Source organism: Rissa tridactyla, chromosome 14 (genome assembly GCF_028500815.1).
Source record: "Rissa tridactyla isolate bRisTri1 chromosome 14, bRisTri1.patW.cur.20221130, whole genome shotgun sequence".
NCBI classification, from domain to species: domain Eukaryota; kingdom Metazoa; phylum Chordata; class Aves; order Charadriiformes; family Laridae; genus Rissa; species Rissa tridactyla.
In genome coordinates this window covers 10464047-10483884 of record NC_071479.1, presented here as the reverse complement: position 1 = coordinate 10483884, position 19838 = coordinate 10464047, and the positions used below count along the sequence as shown (strand labels likewise).

The 19838-nt window shown below is 51.3% G+C and overlaps 1 protein-coding gene across 6 annotated transcripts in view; it reads left to right on the top strand.

Annotated features, from left to right (window-relative positions):
• LOC128917557 (collagen alpha-1(I) chain-like) overlaps positions 1 to 19838 on the top strand; it is a 104267-nt gene that overhangs the window by 41092 nt on the left and 43337 nt on the right. For 5 of the 6 annotated variants that reach the window (XM_054220842.1, XM_054220844.1, XM_054220843.1 and 2 more), the window contains exons 3-6: positions 743 to 901; positions 1450 to 1645; positions 3419 to 3562; positions 5305 to 5346. In XM_054220842.1, the coding sequence (XP_054076817.1) occupies positions 743 to 901; positions 1450 to 1645; positions 3419 to 3562; positions 5305 to 5346 (541 nt within the window). The remainder of the gene's footprint in view (positions 1 to 742; positions 902 to 1449; positions 1646 to 3418; positions 3563 to 5304; positions 5347 to 19838) is intronic. The other variant, XM_054220841.1, reaches the window with a different exon arrangement.

The following is a 19838-nucleotide window of genomic DNA, read 5'->3' as shown; positions in this document are numbered from 1 at the left end:
GGTGGTGCTCAGAGTCACCTCACGCATGCTTGTTGGTTTGAGGGATTACTTTAAGACCCCGTTCCATAACGACGTGAAGACAAAACACATGCACTGTGCTCTTATGAGCTCAGTGCTTCTTCCCTTTCTTCCATCGTTCTTGGTTGTGTGCAGGGAAGACACATTGCCACAGTGTTTGACGATTTCCAGGAATGTGTTTTCTTGGTGTTCCCATCAGGAAGACCTCTCTGCTCCAGCACATAACTGGAGAGAGCAGGAGAGACACCACAGCCGTATCCCTTAGCATTGCTTGATGCCCAGGCACTGGGCGGTGCAGGCATAGACCAGGTTGGACCTTTGCTGTACTTGATATGGGGCTGTAGCTTGCTGTGGACAAGGACACTGGACATGGTGAGAGAAGGCAGCATTGAAGAGCTCCTTGTAACAGGGTTAACGTCCAGTCTCAGCAGTGGGCAGGGCAGGAGCCCCATGGAAAATCACGTACGGCCACATAAGCACGTGCTGAGATTACACCCGAGAGGGATGCGTTAAGGTTATATGGGCAATGCTGATTTTGGCCTGGCTGCTGCTTTTGAGTACCTGACCTTATCACCTGGATGACTGTCTGCTCTTGGCTTTTTATTTTTAGTTCTCACTGAGTTCATTTGTGCTGTGACTTGGGGTTTTTTTTTTGTCCTAAGAGGGCAGTTCATGGTCCTACAGCAGCTGCTGCAGAATGCCATGGGTCACTTCTTTCTGCTAGGTTTGCAGATGAGCTGAGTGTGCTGATGAAGCTCAGGTACTCGCTGAAGGAGGACACCAGTCTAGTGACCATCCTTAGCCATCGGAGCCACGTGATCTTCCAGATCAGGATTAACCCATACGCCTTGGTCTTTGTCACCACGAGGAGGAGACACTATGAGTAAGTTCCAGCTCGGGTGATTTTTTTTTTTTTGCCTTTTCATGCTTCCTTTTCTACTCCCAAGGACAGAGTTAAGGTTTCCCACTATGGGCTTTGAGCAGTGCTGCTCTGACCCAACCTCAGCTGAATCAAGGTCATGTCCCATCACCTGGGTGATGGTCCCTCAGATTTGCTGGTGTGACCACATGGGTAGTCACTGCCTAACTCCATGATGCAGATCTGGAAAACAAAGCAAAGAACAAAAAGGTTCAAATACCTGGGGATATATCAAGTGGGGAGAGACACAAATACCAATAACTTCCCAGACACGTCAACTGGTTGTAGACATGCCCAAATCCATTGGCTAGAAATAGCATTCCCATGCTGGAAGAGAAGTGATGGTCCTTGCTTGTGACAATAAGGTAGACTTAATTTCTCTAGTGCTGTCCTTTGCATCTGCACTAAGGATGGAGACACGAGGGTCCCTGGGAGCTGGTAAGGGTGAAGGTGTAGGTGTAGGACCTATGTTTCATGTTGTGCCTCTTCCCTTCCCGTTCCGGGGCACGCAGGTTCCCAGTTTCCTTTCTCGGCGATGGGCGCTGGCACCAAGTTGCTCTCAGCATCTCCCTGGAGAGGCTGGAGTTGCACGTGGACTGTCGGCTGGTGGACAGAGTGAGCTGGTCCAATTATTTCGGGATGGGAGTGAACACCGAGGGGCTGATCATCATCGGAGGCCTGATCGAATCCTTCGAGATCCCCTTTAAGGTGAGAGCTGGGCAAGGCTGGCAGGGCTTTATTTGAGGACATGGTGGGCTCTAGCTGCACAAAGTGAGGTTGCAACTCCCTCTGAAGGAATCCATTGCCTTCTCTTCCTACAACACACTATTTATTTTCACAGTTGGGGAGGGTGAGCTTTGCAAAGGCTTTGAATTGTGCAAAGTGCTTGCTTTTGGGTAAAGGCAACACAAGTGCCAGCAGTCAGGTCAGCAGTAGAGACCTCTAGGTTACAGGCTGACTCTTGTTGACCATGACTTGTACCATCTACAGAAGTCATCTGTGCAGGCAGCCTGCAAAGCATTTGGTTTGGGGAGCTTGTCCCGTGCACATGGTGAAGATAGAGTCCCTGCTCTGAGGACTTTATAAGCAAAGGATTCCCAGTGGATGAAAGTAGATGGCCTTGTTAAAATGCCTGATAAATTCCAAGGCTATCAGGCTTTGTGTTGAAACATATCTGATGGTCAACCTCAGACAGAAACTGAGGGCATCAAACAGATCTAGCTCTTGCAGAAAAAGTCCAAGTGGCGTTTCTGAGACCAACCCCTGGTTTGTGTCGTCAATCTGAAGCTCTTCTCCATTTCTGGCAACCTGATCTAGTGGGAGGTGTCCCTGCCCATGGCAGGGGGGTTGGAACTAGATGATTTTTAAGGTCCCTTCCAACCTGAACCATTCTATGATTGGGGTAGCGCTCTCCTTGTCCCTGGTTCATAGTGGGCTGCCCAGCTGCACCCCCAGCCTGGGGAGGAAGATTTCATTTAGTGAAGAGGCCAACTGGCAGCTCGGACACACTCCCCTCTCTGCATTTGCTGCTGACGGGAGGTAGCAGAGGAGCACTGGGTGGATGGAGCTGGTTCAGACATTCCCTCTAGGTAGTTGTCATGAAAAAAAGCTGCTCGAGCATCAGTGATGCCATGTTGCTAACTAATTATTTCAGTCTTCATGAGTTAATGAAGGAAATGAGAAGGCAGCCTAGTAAGGCAGGGAAGGGAAAGGCAGTAAGGGGAGCCCTTCTTAAATCAATTTTGATTCTGACAAAATTGAATTTTGTCAGACAAGCCCAGAATCTTGGAGGTCGACATTTTGCCTTCTGCAGACAAACAGGCAACTCTGTAGATCTGCCTCCCTCCTCTCTCTGGTGGTCTGTGCTGAGAGTCCAATACCGTGCTTCGTTCTTTCCTTCTTTGTAAATCCTCTCCTGTACGGAATATTTTCCCTTGGGTCTCCCTCCTCGTGCGCCCTTGTTTTCAGCAGAGCCTTTTGCAGTAGGAGAGCGGCTCCCTGCCGCTGCCCAGCACCCAGCCGAGCAGTCCTCGCCGGGAGCTGTAGGGAGCTGGGTGTGTGGCGAGGTGACGGTGGAGTCACAAGCCTTTGCCACCTGCAGGCACACAGTTGTCAGCCCCTCGAGGGGTCCCGTTTGGTACTGGCCCTGCACCAGGGTACTGCTGGGGCTGGGCTCGGGGAGGATGCTCTCCTGGAGGTGACTAGCAAGGGCCTGATCCTGCAGTGTGCTTAGCACTTCATGAATCCTTACTGTTGTCTAACACTAGAATAGCTTGCGCGTCGCTGGCTTTTTGTTCCCAGGATCTTTGCATCCAGCTCTTGAAGATGGGGAGTAAATGTTGGTTGCCTAAACCATCCTGTAAAGAAGTCCCTGGCTATGAAAGGCTGGAGACACCATCACCCTCACCCTCCCAGATCTTTCCCTCTCCTCTGGAGGAAGCACGTGGGTAAACTATGGTTTCTGTGTCTCTTCTTCCCCAGGGTGCTCTACAGCAACTGACCTTTGTGATGGGAGACCCAGCGGCCGCCGGCGAGCACTGCCGCAGCTACAACTCGACATGCACACGCTCCTTCAACCTCAACCGCTTCGGTTTCCCGTGGCAGCTTTCACCAGCCTGGCCAGAGGTGTGGCTGAGGGCAGCTGGAAAAATCTGGGGGTTGCTGGCCCAAGGTCCTCTCTGCTGTAACACGATTCAAATGAAAGGACCAACCCAGGGCGTTGATGCGTCCTTGGAAGTTCTTGGGTCTCCAGTTTGAGTTGAGACGCAAGGAGGTGATGGTGGCCAGCACATGGGGTGGTGGTTCTTTCACCAGCCAAACCCTCCCTTCAAATCATAGATGGGTTTGGTGCAAAGGGAGAATGAGTTAAAGGGGAAGTTTCTGAGCCAAAGAAAGCCTGGGTGTGTGCATGTATGTGCTCATGTGTTTAACACAGGAAAGGTTTGAGTAGCTGGTGAGTAATGCTGCAGCTGGAGCTTTGCTTTTGGGAGGGGGTGAATTGTACATCACTCTGAAACTCTTGCTTGCTCCCAGCACGGCTGCTGCATCGCACCCTTTGGTGCATCGTCCTTTCAAAGGTGGTCTCCTTTGTTTTGCCAGTATTGCTGGGAAATGGAAGTTTTGTGGATTTTACTTTTATGACAGTGTTCAAGAAATATTTCTATGCCAAAAGGCCCAGATCGCATAGTAAATCCTCAAAGACGTGAAGAACCCAGGCTTTTCTTGGGAGCTGGAGCTGGCCCAGGGAGAAACCTCATCTCTCTAGGCCAGGTATCTAGAAGGACTCTGTAGCAGTCTGGAGAAGGCTTGCCGAAGAGGCAGGTGCCTGATGTCAGCGTTTGCTGTGAACCTCCCATGCGTAATACCCTTTTCTGATGGTCTAGTGAGGAGCTGGGAGAGGGGAACTGGGTGTGGGATGGGGCATCTGCCCTGTCTGGGTCCTGCCCAAAGTGTCCTTCCTGCAGGATCCCGGTACCAGCACACCCAGGGAGCGGTGACGCCGTGACACCCAGCTGCTGCTGCTGCCTCTCCCTGCGCCCGGAGCAGCCCTGCACTAATTGCCCCATTCCCCGGGGGGGGGGCGGCGTCGGTTTCTGTATTTATTATTTTAAGAGGAGGATTTTCGGAATCATAAAGGATTAAGTAGGAGCTGGCTTTGCCAGGGAGGAAACGCGGAGAAGGCCGAGTCCGCGATGCAGAGCAGGTCACGCTGGTTGTCTGCCCGCTCTGAGGGAGATCGGTGCGTCCGAGTTCCCAGCAGGCGTAAGCCATGGTCATCCCCACCACGGTACCTGGCATTTCTCAAGTTGACAGCCCTTAAGTAATGGCTGTAGCTCCAAGATAATTTGGACTCGCTCCCTAGAGCTAAGAAGTAAGGATGAGCCTCTGATTTAAAATCTAAAAGATGCGTCCTCTAAGCCTACAAGGTGATGGGCTCCTCTTAACCTGCTCTTAATATCTGCATTATCCCGTGCTCTGTAGGCCTGGAGCGCTCACCGGAATGGCTCCAGTGGCTTACCCAGCAGGGAGAAGGTTTTATTTTAAACACCAGTAAGTTGACTGCAAGTGGTAATCCATGGAATAATTCTGCCCCACATCGCACCAGTTCCCATCCCTTGCTGGCCCTCCTCAGGACTGATTAGCTTCAAAACCAAAAGAAACTGCAAAAACAACCCGAAGACTTGAGAGGTTTAATCAAAAGTTATTCCCCCATGTCGCTATGAACGGCTGGGTCCCAGTGTGTGCTCCCTGGATGCTTCCATGCCATGGGAAGCATTCAATCCTGGAGCCAACAATAAGCACGCGCTTCAGTCCGTGCAGGTCCTTGGGCAGTGATACTTTTCCTCTTTCTCTCTCCAACTCTCCAGGTACCAAAAGAAACCAATGAAATCCAGGACTCGTCTGCTCAGGTATGACCCCCCCTGCCTTGCTGCAGGAGGTCTGTGCAGGGAACACCCATCCCCGGGTCCCTCTGGTATGTCGCACCACCAGAATGTCTCCTGGGGAAACGAGTTGCTCTAAGGAGCAATCAGGTAAAAGGCCAAAATACCAAGGCAAGGCTACTAGTTATTATTTTCTTTATTGCAGTGTCTCTCTTTAATGGTTTGAATGTAACTTGACATGTCCCAGAGGTGATGGAGGCCAAGGAGAGTTTAGGTGACCTCCTTGTGCGTTTGCGTTGAGGCCAAGTGGGGTGGTTTGATGAAGGCGGTAATGAGATGGATCAGGCCAGCGTGTGCACAGGCGTGTTTGTGGATCTGCCGGTGAGCCCGGCTGCAGCTGGGTTTGCTCCGAGGGAAGGAAAGGGTGAGGTTAGCGGAGTGACAGACCTCTGCATGGTACAGGAAAGAGCAGGAGGCTGGATGACTGCTGCTTCTGCCCACACGTGGGACGTGATATCTGCCTGGGGAGGACTTGCTGCTCACCATCGTTGAGGAGGTGGAAATCATAGAATGGTTCGGGTTGGAAGGGACCTTAAAGATCATCTAGTTCCAACCTCTCAGCCCTGTGCAGGGACACCTCCCACTAGACCAGGTTGCTCAAAGCCTCGTCCGACCTGGCCTTGAAGGTCTGGAAGAGCTGAAGCTCTGCAGTGGGAGGAGGTGGTTGTGATTCTGGGGGCTACAGAACATCACTCTTCCTTGGCATGGCTCCCCGGGGAAGTCCGGCAGTGGGAGAAGGGTGGCTGCTCCCAAGTCCTGCTGGTGCTCATGGGGCCGGGGGCTGTCTCTCCCTCGCTGGAGCTGCTCTCACCCAGCCGGAGCTTTGGAGCTTGTCTCCAGCTCCTTGGCATGTATCAGGGAGATGAGGGACCGCTCCGAGCAAGGCGAGCTGCAAGTCCTTTATGTTTCTGTGTTATTTGGGATTTCTGGCCAAGGTTTGTTGCTTGAGTTCATGCAAACAGACATCCTGAGGGGGAAACCTGCCAGCAAATGTAAATTCAGATACTTTTTTTTTTTTTTTGGTGTGTGACTGAGCAGTGCGGACTCCTTTCTGTACTCCCCGCACCCTCCCAGGCTTTGCTGTTAACCATTTGGGGATAGTCTCTGCTCTCACACCCGGCTTAAACCCATCTGGCTACCCCTTGCTGACTCCTTGGTGCAAACCATGCTTCGCGTATGGCCAAGTGGCCTTTTGCAGCTGGGTTTGTCCCGTCTGCCCCAGGGTTTCATCGGGGCTCAATGGCAGCAGCAGGCTCGCGTACTGCCGGTGTGCCCGGGGGGGTGATTACGGGTTGGGTTTGTCACAATGATGATAATGAGCTGAGATGGCAAAATCGCTCCTCCCGAGCACGTCTGAAAGTTGGTCCCTACCTCTTCGCAATTAGTCCTCGAGTCCTGATGGGATCCCGTTTGGGACGTGCTCTCCCATCCGACGCTCATTCGCCAGCCGGCTTCGCTGGCAGCGGTTCTCCCAGCCGCTGGTGTGGACTGGTGAGATGTTGCCGTAATAAGGAAAGTGGGGAAATTCATAGGTCTGCAGGGGAAGACTAACAATATTCTGGATTTGGGACAAGTTTATTTTTTCGAGCGCTTAATCAGGACCAGAGACGCCTCGGGATCTTTGACGTTTGGATTTATTAAAAGAAAAAAATGCGCTACTAACGCGTTACGGTTTGAAAATAATGAGGAGCAGATCAGCTGCGCTGCAGGGACGATCCAAAGCTCTACTTTGTAGTTACACTTTCCGTGCCTTTGTTCATTGAGATGTAAATTAGTGAAGTGGTGAATTCCTTAATTGCCAATTAGAGCTAAATAATTAATGGAGGGCTAGGGTGCGACGGTGGAGGAAGATGTAAGTGGATGAAGGCAGTAGATTAGTCGGTTGTTACTGGCAGCCTAAATTGTACCTGAATTGCAGTGAACTTCTTTTGCGGTTTGGGGGTTTTTTGAGGGGTAGATTGTAATTTCTGAGTAATCTTTGAGACCTGGATGGTACTGAGCCACTTCTCCTTCCTTTTGTCTTCTCTTTGTCTGCCTGTACTGACCATGAGCAAGTGTGCGGAGTTGATTACTAAACCGAATGGCTTTTTCCAAAGCAATTTAACCTGGGACCCTAAAGCCATTCAAGCAAGAGTCAAAGAAAGCTTTAGTCCCACTGATCTCCAAAGAGACCAGATTTCACAGGTTTAATTGTCTGGACAGTTCAAGCTACTTCTGAGATTTCTTCTTGGTATAAAAGTGCTGTGAAAACTCTCTGAAAACGCTCGATGTGTTCATGGCGTGTCTGTTCTTTCGTGCTCAGATTAGTTATCGAACAAAACCGGTGTTGCAGTGACTTTTTCTGTCTCATTCAATCCTAAAACTGCTGCTAGCTCCCTAAATAGTAGCCGCTCAGGAGTAGTCCCACACTGTGCGTAACAAATGCAGCGTTCTAGCAGCGGGGATGGCTTGGCCGTGCTCTTTGGGCTTCATAACTAAAACCAGCCCCAAGGTAGGTCTCTCGCAAGCATCTGAGCACTTCTGCAAGGATTTAAAGTTTTTGGCCTGGACTCTGCTGTTAGAGCTTGGCGAGAGTCTTACTTTGCAGCATGGCATCTTTCCAGTTAGCGGGTGGCCCGATTCCACGGCGATGGGCTGGGAGGGATCCCCGAGCAGACTTCAGGCCATCTTCCAGCCGGAAAGGGAAATTGTGGGGTGAGGCTGGTGTCGCTCTTCTGGCTTTACGGCATGTGTCACTCAGCTCCTTGTAAGTAATTCTTCACAAACGCTTCCAGGGAGCAGGAGGCCAAAGGAAGCAAAGAGTGTGTCGGGCAAGTTCTTGACTCCGCTCCAAATTCTGTACGTGCTTGAGCAGGGGAAGGTGCTCCCGTGGGGTACCATCCATGAGCATGTTTTGCTGCTGGGTCGGGCAATGCTTGGTGGCAGCAGAGAACACGGAGCAAAATGAGCTTAGACATTATTATGACCTGGATGGCAAAAAAAAAAGGTTTTAATTTTTTTTTTATGAGGTTTTGTTGTTTGTCACAGTGTCTGAGTTTCAACTGAAATTTTGTTGTTGTTGTTGAGGTTTTTAAATATTCAGTACGCAGAATTACTTTATAGGGCTTTGTTGCTAGTTTTTGATCGTACCAAGAACCATCGCGGCTGAATAAAGCAAATCACTATGTGGTGCTCTTGAGGATTAGAGATCATTTATATGGAGAGGAGAGGGGGAAACAATATTTTGTGTGTGTCAAAGGAAATGCCGGCTCTACTTAAACGAGGAGGAAGGTCCATCTTAAAGATAACTTTTGACAGCAGTTAACGGAGAATTTTTGTTAGCATCTCTGCCTCATGTCACGGTACTACCAGAGCATCCTCCCTTTAAAATCAGAGCAGTCTGAAGCCTGCGTAACTCAGGAGACGCCCGTACTCGGGATGTCAGTCTTCAAAATAGCTGTCACAAATCGGTTGCGCTTGGTCCATCCCGTCTAATAGGGACAAGTCCCCATGGTGGAACTGCCACTCCTCCGCCCCACTGGTTGCCTTGGCCTTCGGGGCTGTCGGGTCCTTGGATAACCTGGACTAATCCCAATTGTCCCTGTGGGTTTGTAGCGAAGGCTGGTGGGGGAAGTGTGCTCGAGCCCAGCAATGTCTCCGTGGCTCTCGGGAGTTATCTTGAGATGGGTGTTCTCGTTCCTGACAGCTCTGGTATCTCAGCCATCTGAAGATCTCTGAAACTGGCTTTTCAGGTAGGATAAGGTGTCTATGGGTAATTTATTGCACCTCAAATCCACTGTGTGATAAATGGAGTGAAAAGTGTGTGTTGATCTGAACCACAGTGGTTTTTAACCACCACCCCATATCAAAGAAATAAAGTGCTGTTCCATCTACCCAAGCCATGAGGCATCCTCTAGCGAGAATTACAGCTACTCTTCAACCATTTATCATCTGACCTTCTGCCTGGGTTCAGTTTTTGTGCCCTTGCTGACTTTTATGGCTTGCTGTACGCCAGCAGTACTGCAGCGAGGGCTTGGCTTGGTCGGCCCGAGCATCTTCGTGGGACTTTGTGCTTCCCACCAATGTCCCCTGTCCTGCTGCAGGTCCATGGCCGTGTGCTTGGGGCAGCCGCTTCTCCTGCGTGCAACCACCAGCAAGGCTGCTCTCTGCCTGAGGGTCACTTAGAAATGGGTTTTGCTTTTGCTCTGCAAAGGGCTGGTGGAGGAGAGGCACTTGTGCTCTTTGAGAATGCAGCAGGGGGCACGGGGAGTCCCTCCGAGTCTTTCCAGTCTGAATTTGGCCCCTGGGTGTTTGGGTTGCTCCAGTTTCTGACTGCTGGGATACGATACCGAGGAGCCCTGAACATCTCCCTGTAGAAACAGGGCACTTGCGAGGCATCTCACATGGGCCTCCAAAACCAACTTATCTTTTTTTATGATTTAGGCTTACAACAGATTGACTTCCCAAATCCAGCACCCGGGAGCCATATATGAAACTTGTGAGCAAATATTGCTGCCTTGGGTTACACCAGCCAGTGACGTTGGGGGATCACTGGGTTGAGCAGATGTCTCCTGCACGCCAGACCCTGCACTTCTGGCCCGGAGCACCTGGAGAAGGACAGGGTGATGCCTGCAGAGGGCTGCAGCCCTCTGAACTCCTCTCCGAGGAAGCAAGGGCCGGTGCGGAGCGGAGGGAGGCTGTGCTGAGCACCAGGAGGGGGTTTCTCATCCCCAGACTCCTGCTGTGGATGCTGCAGATCCAATGGTATAGTTATGTCTGACCTGATCTGCTGCTGACCACAGCCCACAGGACCTCCTGGCAATTATTCCTCCTTTAAATCAGTGCAGCTTGCTTAGCAAGGACTCCGGCCTTGATTTTCAATTTTCCCATAACCGAGCCTCTTGCAGGGGCTTGATGCTAGAATGTGCTGGGGAAAAAAAAAAAATAGTTTAAAATTGCCTTTCTCTGATCTTGAGCTTGTAAATCATATTGTACCTTTTGCCTGTTGAGTAGAAGAGGCTTCTATTAACAAAAACGTGTTTTTTGAGAGAAGACACTAAGCTTTGAAATACTTTTTACCCAGCTTGACCTAGCTGAAAACTAGGGCAGCGCGTTACCCTGGTTGTCTGGGCTCCTGTAGCCAGATACGTTCTGAGCTGGGTTTTAACCTGGTTCCCATTGAGGAAGTCAGCTGAGTTTTTTGGACCATGGCATCGAGCCGCGCTAACTGAAAAGCCCTACAGAAGTCTAGGATCATTACATCAACACTGTTATCTTTGTCAACAAAACACTCTTAATCTCCTCAGGCAAGATACCAAGTTAGTTACACAGCAACTCTTTTCAAAACCATGGCATTAATTACATTATCTGTGGTTTCTTTATTAATGAGCCCCATATCGGTTGCTCTGTTATTTCGCTTGGGCTTGGCTTGAGGGACGAGGTCTGTAATTACTCAAGGCCTCCTGTTTGCCTGGTGGTTTTTTGTTGGTGTGGTGTTTTTTGGGGGTTGTTTTTGTTTGGGTTTTTTTTTTTTTTTTGCATATTGGCACAACATAAAGCCTTTTCCCAGTCCCCTGGAGCTTCCCCAGCTTTCCGAGCCAAATGGAGAAATCAGGGCTCATGTTGAGGAGAGCCTGCGATTTTAACACTTTTTAGTTTGAATTATTGGGACGGGGGTGGAGAAACCCCTCCTCTTTGTCACTTCTGGAATGGAAAGTACTCCGTTGTCATCTGGTTGTGTCATCTGGCTTTTCCCAAACGTTGACAGAAATGTGGCTTCTCTGGCTCCGTCTTCCCACCCCGTTCAGTCCCTTCCACGTGGCGGGGTCCGCGATGGGGACCCCGGGCTGCAGCGAGGGATGGCCGGGGCAGAGACTTCTCCTGTCTTTATCTTCCTTGTCCAAGTCCATCTTCTACAAATCGTAGACTCTGCATTGCTTATCACAGGCTGATTCCTTTTTTTTTTTTTTCCTTAAGTTTTACCATCCTTAATGGCTGCTTTCAATTTGTGCTCGTTCCCCACTTCCCATATCTAATTTCTGGGGGTTTTAAGCCTTCTGCCTCGACTCTCATGTTTTTGCACAACTGTTTAAAGCAGTTCCCAATCTGTCCTTCTCAGCTGGTTCTTCTCTAAGTTGGGCTATTTAAAGGAGCGAGCATGTACGCTATTGATTTTGGCTTTTGGTTCTGTTTACACAGAACCACTATAATTCAGTCGTGATTACTTGTGCCTCGGAGACCAGTAACTTTTAGCTGAGACCCGTTTCCCCTGAGCTCACCAGATGAGAGTTGCCAGTGTAGACCTTTCCCATGCCAGACGTTGAAGTTGAATTACAAAAACCCCCCCAAAAAACCAAAAAAAACCCTGCTCGTCTGCAATGTGTAGGAATTCCACTCCGCGTTAGTGCAGGCTGCCAGGGCTGGAGCCCGGCTTCCCGCTGGGATAGAGCATCCCCTGCCTGGTGGGTGTCCTGTGGGTTCGTTCTGCGCTGCCTTCACCTACCGAGTACCCGAATGCTTCGGCTTTCGCCCCTGCGGTGCCTCACGGCTGCTTCTTAATAAGATCTCGGCATCTGGTAGAAATAACACTTAAAACCGGTATTTTAGGGACGTGGGGACAGAGCTCAGACTGTAAGCCATGGCTTCCCACCGGACTCTTCCTCACCCGGTGCCGTCTGCCAGCCGTGCCCGGATATCTTGTCCGCGGGTGACTTCCCTTTGAAGAACTGGCTTTTAAATCCTTGGCTTTGCAGAGTTGTTTTCACGAGGTGGGGTCTCCAGCGTCTCTTTAAGCCAGGCCTCCCTTCCTCTTCTACCTGTCAAATGATTTCGGGCCTCACGAGCTTCATCCTCCAGCCCCCGTCGCGCCCCGTGGGGCAGAGAGGCGCTGATGTCTTTAATTTTCCCCTTCAAGACGTACAGAATGAGGCACCAAAGTCTCTTACAGGCGGCCATAGCCTTAACTTTTCACTACTGTGGTTTCACTTGTTGCAAAATGTGTTTTCAGGGAGTTAGCACTTTGGATCAAAACTGGCAAAATTGGTTGGAGGGAGAAATACAGGTCGTGTTGGAAAGCTGGAGGACTTGGATTGTTATTTTAATTTTTTTTTTTCACCATTAAGACTGTATTTCAAGACTGTGTTTTTAATCAGAAAAACCCCCCAAAGCAATAAAAATGTAACATCGAAACCACACTACTTTGCAATTTAATTTTTGGAAGGAAAAAAAAAAAAAACCCACAAGTTTTTGGTTTGAACTCGTAAAGAAGTGGCCGGGGTTTCTATCCCCCTGCAGGGACTGTTGCACAGAGAAGAAATATTCACCTTGCTCCCCCCGAGGGAGCTGCTGTCCTGGGGCGACGGTCACCCAGGGGGGTAGGTATCTCTGCTGACTTTTGTCCCCCTCTTGGGAGCTTGTCTGGGGCACGTAAATGAGGATTGAGGTTCTCTCCAAAGGGGCTCCTCAGGCTTTGCAGGAGACCTTGGTAGCACTGTCCCAGCACTGTGGCTGGGCAGGGAGGACCGTGGTGATGCTGACGAGCACCTGCATGGGTGCAGGCTCCAGGCCTCGAGCAGAACCCCCTTCCAGCTCGGTGAGCCTGGGGCGATGAGGCGGGTGCCGTCAGGGCAGGTTTGGTTGCATCAGGGACCCGGTTTTATCGTGTCTTCAGGCAAGCTTTTGCAAGCACATGGCAGCATCTCTGGGGGGACAGCATGAGGATGTCTGCTACTGGTGGTGTGCGGTGGGGTGAAGGGAAGGTGTTTAGAAACCTTCCCCTCTGGTTTTTCTGAGCGGAGCAATGCCTCCGCTGAGTTAATGGATTCCGTGGGACTCTTGCAGCCTCTTTGCCTGGGACTGCAAGGTACATCAAGGCATCAGGTGGCTTCTCTTTTTTTTTTAGCAGTTTAACAGCAAAATTAAAACAAAGCTTCCTGTGTAACAGCCCATTGATTTTTAAGAGCTTTCTCGCTGCAGGCATTCCCATGGCAGCCCATGGAAACGCAAGCCCAGTCTCCATGGCAGCAGCCAGTGCTGCAGATGAGAAAATGTCACGAAAAACCTGCTGGCACCCCCGGGCCGGCGGACCCTGGGGACTAGGGCAGGCCACTGCTCACCCCCGAGATGCTCCGTGTGTGGTTAAACACCTGGATATTCTACCTTGGTGCTCGGTTTGGAGACGGGTGCGTGCGGCTGGCTCCGCGTGTGACGTGTGACGACTTCTGCGTGTGAGCGGGGAATGTGAATCATCCAGCAAGGTTTTTTCCCTTGAACTTGTCCGTCCTTGTCCTTTGTGAAACTGGTGAATCCCCGCAGCGGCAAAGCCTTGAGCTGCTCCTGCCCTCTGCGCCTTCCCCCAGCGCCCTGGGCCGGGCCACGCTGTTGATCTAGTGCCCAGATCCTCCCTTTTATGGCTCTGTTGAGCGCTTTTATTTCCTTGACTTACAGTTAATTATTAACAAAGACCTTGGCTAGAAGGAAGCTCTAGGCGAGAGCAGGGCCATCGTGAAGCCTGCAGGTTTACTGCAACCCCAGGTCTTGGTGGGCAACCGTGTGGCTGGAGCTGCTTGCCCAGCGTTGGGGTTTAGGTTGGGAGATGGTGATGATGTCCATGGTCTCCAAGATGGAGCTTGGAAGTGAAAGGCCCCTGTTTTCCCCAAAAAGATGGCAGTGCCTAATTAATTAAAAGGAGGAAATGCCTGTTGTGGAGTTTCCTGCATCTCTGGGTGGCTCAGGTGCCGCGGGAGATGGGAGCCTGTGGCAGATCCTGGTAGCCGGGTCACAGCAGCCTGAGGCAGGGCTCGGCACTGCTTTTTTTTTCCATCTCAAATGAAATATTTTCACTTTCAGATTGAAAAAACCCTTTCTTATCTGTTCATGAATGAAAAGTTTGGTTACAAAATAAAAAAAAAAAAAAAAAAAAGACTTTTTCTTTGGGGGTGGCTGAAGAGGTCCTCCGCACCCCCTCTACAAAATAGCACTAGAAGTAGCAAACCACAGAGCTAACCAGGAACGAGTAGACTTTTAAAACTATTTTAATTGGAACTTACAAACAGGCCAAGTCCCTGCCCCCACCAGCTCTCGTTTCTGGTTGGATTCGCGATGTGCCAAACCCAAAATTGAATTGCGCAGCTGGGATTGCAGAGGGTTTAATTACCGTGCGTGGCTGCAAGAAGAGGCTCGTGGAGGAGCAGCTAACACCTGGTCCTCACCTCCACACCTCCTTTGTGCCAGGAGGAGGATGGGGAGGGAAATAAACTGCCTCTGCCTCCCCCCCCCCACACCCCGAGATGAGTTTTCAGCCCCTTTCGCCCTTCGGATGCTCTTCTCCAGCCTCCCAGCTGTTGGAGCTGGAGGTTTACAAATAATGCGAAATATATTTGCTGGGCAGATGTTGGAGCGTGCGGTATGGAGCTGCCGCCAGTTTTGCCGTGGTTTGCTAACAAATTATGCAGGCTGCGGACCGCATTGTTCAGGGAGGAAAGTGAGCTAGTGGCTGCTAATTATAGTGCATTAAGAGGAGCAATTAGCATCTCAGACTGCCCAGAAACTCCTCCTGGGCGAGCCACAGGAGCCGGGTGCTGGGAAGGTGGACAGCAGTGGTGTCTACAGCCAAGCGTGGGGTTTGTGGGTCCGTCGAGTGGAGCTGAGGGCACCTCAACCGTGGGTCCGCAGAGTCTCCAAGTCTGCCCTGTCCTCCGCACGTCCCTCCCCGAGGTGGACGTGGGTCTCTGGCGTGGTTTCTCCTTGCCTGGGGGTGGGCAAGGAACGGGCCCCGCTGGGCTGAGGAGGGTGAACCAGGTGCCTGCGGGTCCCTTCGGTTCCCCTTTGGCTCCTCTCGCATCCTCTGTGGGACGGTGACCTTGCGGGGAACGTGGCTGCTCCTAATTAACAGCTGCACCGTTTTTAAGATGCACAAATGATGGAGTTGAGTTTTAGCCAGAACGCTTTTTCTGCAGCTCTCTATTTGATTTCTCGCCCGAAAGGACTTTGTAAAATACTATTTAATGGTATTAGTTTAAAAAAAAAAGAAAAAGTGCTGTTGTAGAGTGTGTGTGTGAGACTGCTGCCAGCTCGCAGTCGCCCGGCTTGAACAGAAACAGGGCCACAAACCAAGTTAGTTAAAGCTAGTGACGGGGGGGCTCTTAACTGGGTCTGAAATATGGCTTATACGTTACATTGACGGAGCCTCTGAAGGGTTTTACCCTCGTGTAATTGAATCCATTGATTCTGATCTATTTGATAGACTAATTTAATTCCGGGCGCTGCTGGTCTCTGCATCGGCTGGGCGATGCGTGGCTGTGCAGGGGCTGGCCTGGATGAATGGCGTCTGCTTTTAATACACATTTTCGTTCATCCCTTAGGGCTCCTTCTCCCTGCCAGTGGGTAGTGCTGTGCAGCGAGGAAAAAGAAATGACAATGCTGTGGGCGAAGGGGCTACGAAGTGGGGATAGAAGGAGAAAGCCCCTGGTAGCGAGGGCAGGTTTCTGCCTTTCCTCAGTTCTACTTTCACAGCCCTGTTTTGCCTTGGACCCGAGCGGAAGGAGAGGGGAATCATGTACCTGATAACGTGTGTGATGGGAAAGCAGCAAAGGCTCCTGCCTTGTCCTCCTGAGAGCCCCAACTGCCGTAGGCGACCTCAAAGCTGACCTTGCAGCCCGTAAAGCTGATGCCTGATGGCTCCCCACGTGCCACATGGCTTCAAACCCCGTGCCAGCAACTTCAGTTGGGGTTAGAAAAACATGCCCGAGGGGTTGACGAGCTGATGTCTGCGGTTTCCTTGAGATTTGGATCTTACATCCATGAGGAAGGCTGTAAGGTTAGAGGAGAATGTGGCTGGCAGGGCTGTGCTGGTTCCCTCTCCGGGCTGCGTGGATGCTGTCGCAGGGGAGGGGATGCTCTTTCCTTGGTTATTTTCTAATATTTGTGAACAGCTTGAGCTACGCCACGGAACCTTCTGCTGGAAAGGTGCTGCATTCCGGATGGAGTTTCTGATTAGCTGGTGTAAGGGCGGCAGTGACAGGGCTTGTCCTGCCCTTGGGTCCTGTTCCTAGTGATGCCCCACTGAGCTCCGTGCTCTGTGGGCTGCAGGGAGGTCAGTGCAGCTCCTTCATCTTCCCCAAAACTACTCTACCACCACCAAAAAAGAAAAAAATCAGTGCAGTTCTAATGTAGTGTAGAGCGTGTCCGCATGGTGAGCTTTGCCCAGCTTGCAGGTCCTTCCTTGGGCTGACCGCCACCAGCAGCTTCCCGGGCTCCCGTGGCACTGAGGACACAGGCTGGCCCCCAAGGACACTTGGGCAAGAAGAGGGACGTGCCAGCTGGCCACACTCGAGAGCTTGCCATAATTCTGCAGGTCCAGCCTGCCCGTGCCGCGGATGAGCAGTGCTGGCTGCTTCCCTGCTCTCACCATTTGAAGCCTGATTTCCTTCCGCCTCGAAGGCAGCAAAACCGCTGTGATTTAATTGGCAGCATGTTTTAATTTGTTCCAAACTCTGCAGGCTCGTTCGTCGTACATTAGCGTTTCTCCCGATGAAAACAGCTTCGTTGCAGCCCGTCCCCTTCAGGTGCTTCGCTCCGATGACTTTGCGCGGAGCTTTCGCCGCTTGCTTTCCTCAGTCGCCCTGAATTGTACCCAGACCCTGGGTACTGTTTAGGAAACGCAGTCTTCGTCGTCCCTTGCTCTCCAGGGCTGCGATGGTGACGAGCTCTCCTGGAAACCAAACCGTGGGCTGGGTAGTGCCCGAGGGAAAATCTGAGAGCATCTAAGTGCTAAAGCCAGCTCAAGGGAGGTGGCAGGAGATGAATTCGGGTGGTCTTTTCCTCTTCTAAATCACTTCTCCCTTCTCTCCTGTTTTTACCCTTCAGTTGCATCCAGGGGTTTTTCCAGTCTGCAAGGCAGGGCCTATGGGTCCTCGTTAGAGGTCTCTGGGGAAAGAGGGGCTGGCTGCTCACCTCTGGTCTTTGCTTTCCCACTTGCCATCTCTGTTCCCTTTGCTTTTTGTCCTCTCTGCCTCCTCCTGACCTTTCTCAACCCTTCCTCCTTGCTGCCAGTTTGCCACTTGCCTCCTTAACACCTGCCGTCGGCACCATTCTTTAAAAATATGGCTATCGGTGCTATTTGGGGCATAAAAATCCTGCTGATAGAGGAATGCTGGTCCTTTGGCTGGGGGCGTAGCGCTGGCCAGAGGAGCAGAGTAACACGGACACATCGACACTGCCATTGCCTCTCCCTTTGAGGGGTCAAGTCTCTGTCTGCAAGAGGGGTGAAAAATTTGTGTGAAGGACTGAGGAAGTGGGAATATCCCTACTTTTCCAAAAACCTCTATACACAGAGGCTCAGAAAAATACTCTCTTTTTGGGGGTGAGTAGTATGGCTTCAAGGGGAGTTGGGGGTGGTTGGCCCCAAGCCCCCCTTGGTTGCAGGGATTGGAGACCAACAGGGGTCAGGTAGCACAAGACCTAGATGTGACGCAGGGTGGGTTCCTCTGGTACCTACATGCAGTCTTAGAGACATCCCTCGTGTATTTTCTTACCCCAACAGTAGAGGAACTAATGAAAGTGGGTGCACTGTGGGCCTGGCCATCCTCCTCCTGTGGGTGTGAGGGTGGAGATGCTCGGTGGAGGTGTCCGGTTGTGTCCATGGCTGGTATCAGCGGTGGGTTTTGGCACTGCTCATTTTTCAGGAGGATGCTGATTTGCCCTGGTTAGAACTTCTTGTGGGGAAGGAATCTTTTTGAGGTAGATTTTAGAAGGGAAAAAAAGGTGGTCGAAATACTTCATTTTCATATTTAGAAAAAGCCCCACTCTTTTTTCTGCTTTGAGATGGGTTTTAGCTTACAAAATCACTTGTGCACGAAAGCTTGAAATCGAAGTAAATTATAACGGATTATATTTAATAAAGACAGGACACCCCCAGAAAAAGTTTCCATGATCCAGGAGCAAAGAATTTCCACTGTTTTTAAAAACAACTCTTCAAACTTGACATTTGAAAATAAATGAAAATTTTCACTTTTCCTTCCCACCCGGGATGGGAAGACTTTGGAAATCTCCAGTCCGATGGTGTGGCATCCAGCAGCAGAGCAAAGGCTTCAGCAACTCCTGCTGCCTTTGGAGCTCCTTCACCTCTCGGGGCCCTCCAGAAGTGGGGCTTGGCCACAATACCATTGGGTTCTTACCTGCAAAATCACTGGTTCTGGCAGTGAAATTGTTCTTTTTTCTACTTGCTGTTCATGCAAATCCACCTTGGTGCTCCCAAGCAAACATTCATCTTGGGTCCGTGGTGCAGAGCAGAATCAAAGCCAAGAAATGGGTTCAATCAGCAGAAGATAGGATGGGAAGGACGATGAGAAGGATGCTCCATGGCCCCTTGTACCTCTCTGCTCGCCTTCTGCAGCCCCGCAAGGCAAGCGTGGGCCTGCATCTCCCTCTAGTGACTTCTTGTAGGCTGTGTCTTCGTCAGCTGCATGGCAACAACCCCAAAGAGCCACCAGCCAGGGCTGAGGTCCCACCAGCTCTTCTCAGTGCCATGCGCCTGGTTGTCCGTGCCCCGTGGAACTCAGTGGGAGCACGGAGCAGGCTCCGAGGCGGGGGTGGTGGGCAAGTGGGGCTGATGGAGATGCTGCCAGCTGTTCCAGGAGAGGTGAAGGTCCTTCACACCCACCAACCAACCCAACACTGGGTCTGTGCGCGCGTGGCTCAGTGTGCAAGCCCAGTCTGAGACGCTGACACGGGTGCTGGATGTAAAACTGGCATGCATTTTGAATGCAGGTAACTCTCTGAAGGTTAACTCCTTTTTCACATTCAGCGCTTTTGCCTTGAGTGTAGATATTTCTATCGACGTTGCAGTTTTCCCCCATCCATGGGTGGTACCTGGGCTCCGCTGGTGGTTGTAGGGCTGAAAGAGCCATTGCGACCTGCACTGTCCTGTAGGGACCATTCAAGGTGGCTGCTGAATACAGAGTAAGTCCCTTGCCAGCCACTTGCCTTAAATTATTTTGCCGCAAGCATCCAGGAGACACCACTTGGGCTTGTGTCTGCCTTCCCTTCCCAACCCTTGGAGATTTGCCAGGTTTGCAGCTGCTTGGCTGGGGAGGAGATGTGTGGTGGGGGCTGCAAGATCCTGCACCATTCCCCTGGTAGACCACTGGGAGCCTCCAAATATGCCTAAGCAGCAAAATCAAAGGCCAAAGGGGCAGACCGATCCCTGGTGTAACTCTATCACAGAATCATAGGGTTGGCAGGGACCTCTGGAGATCACCCAGTCCCACCCCCGGCCAGAGCAGGGTCACCCAGAGCAGGTGGCACAGGAACGCGTCCAGGCGGGGTTGGAATGTCTCCAGAGACGGAGACTCCCCCACCTCTCTGGGCAGCCTGTGCCAGGGCTCTGCCACCCTCACAGCAAAGAAGTTCCTCCTCATGTTGAGGTGGAATTTCCCATGTTCCAGTTTGTGCCCGTTGCCCCTTGTTCTGTCCCCGGGCAC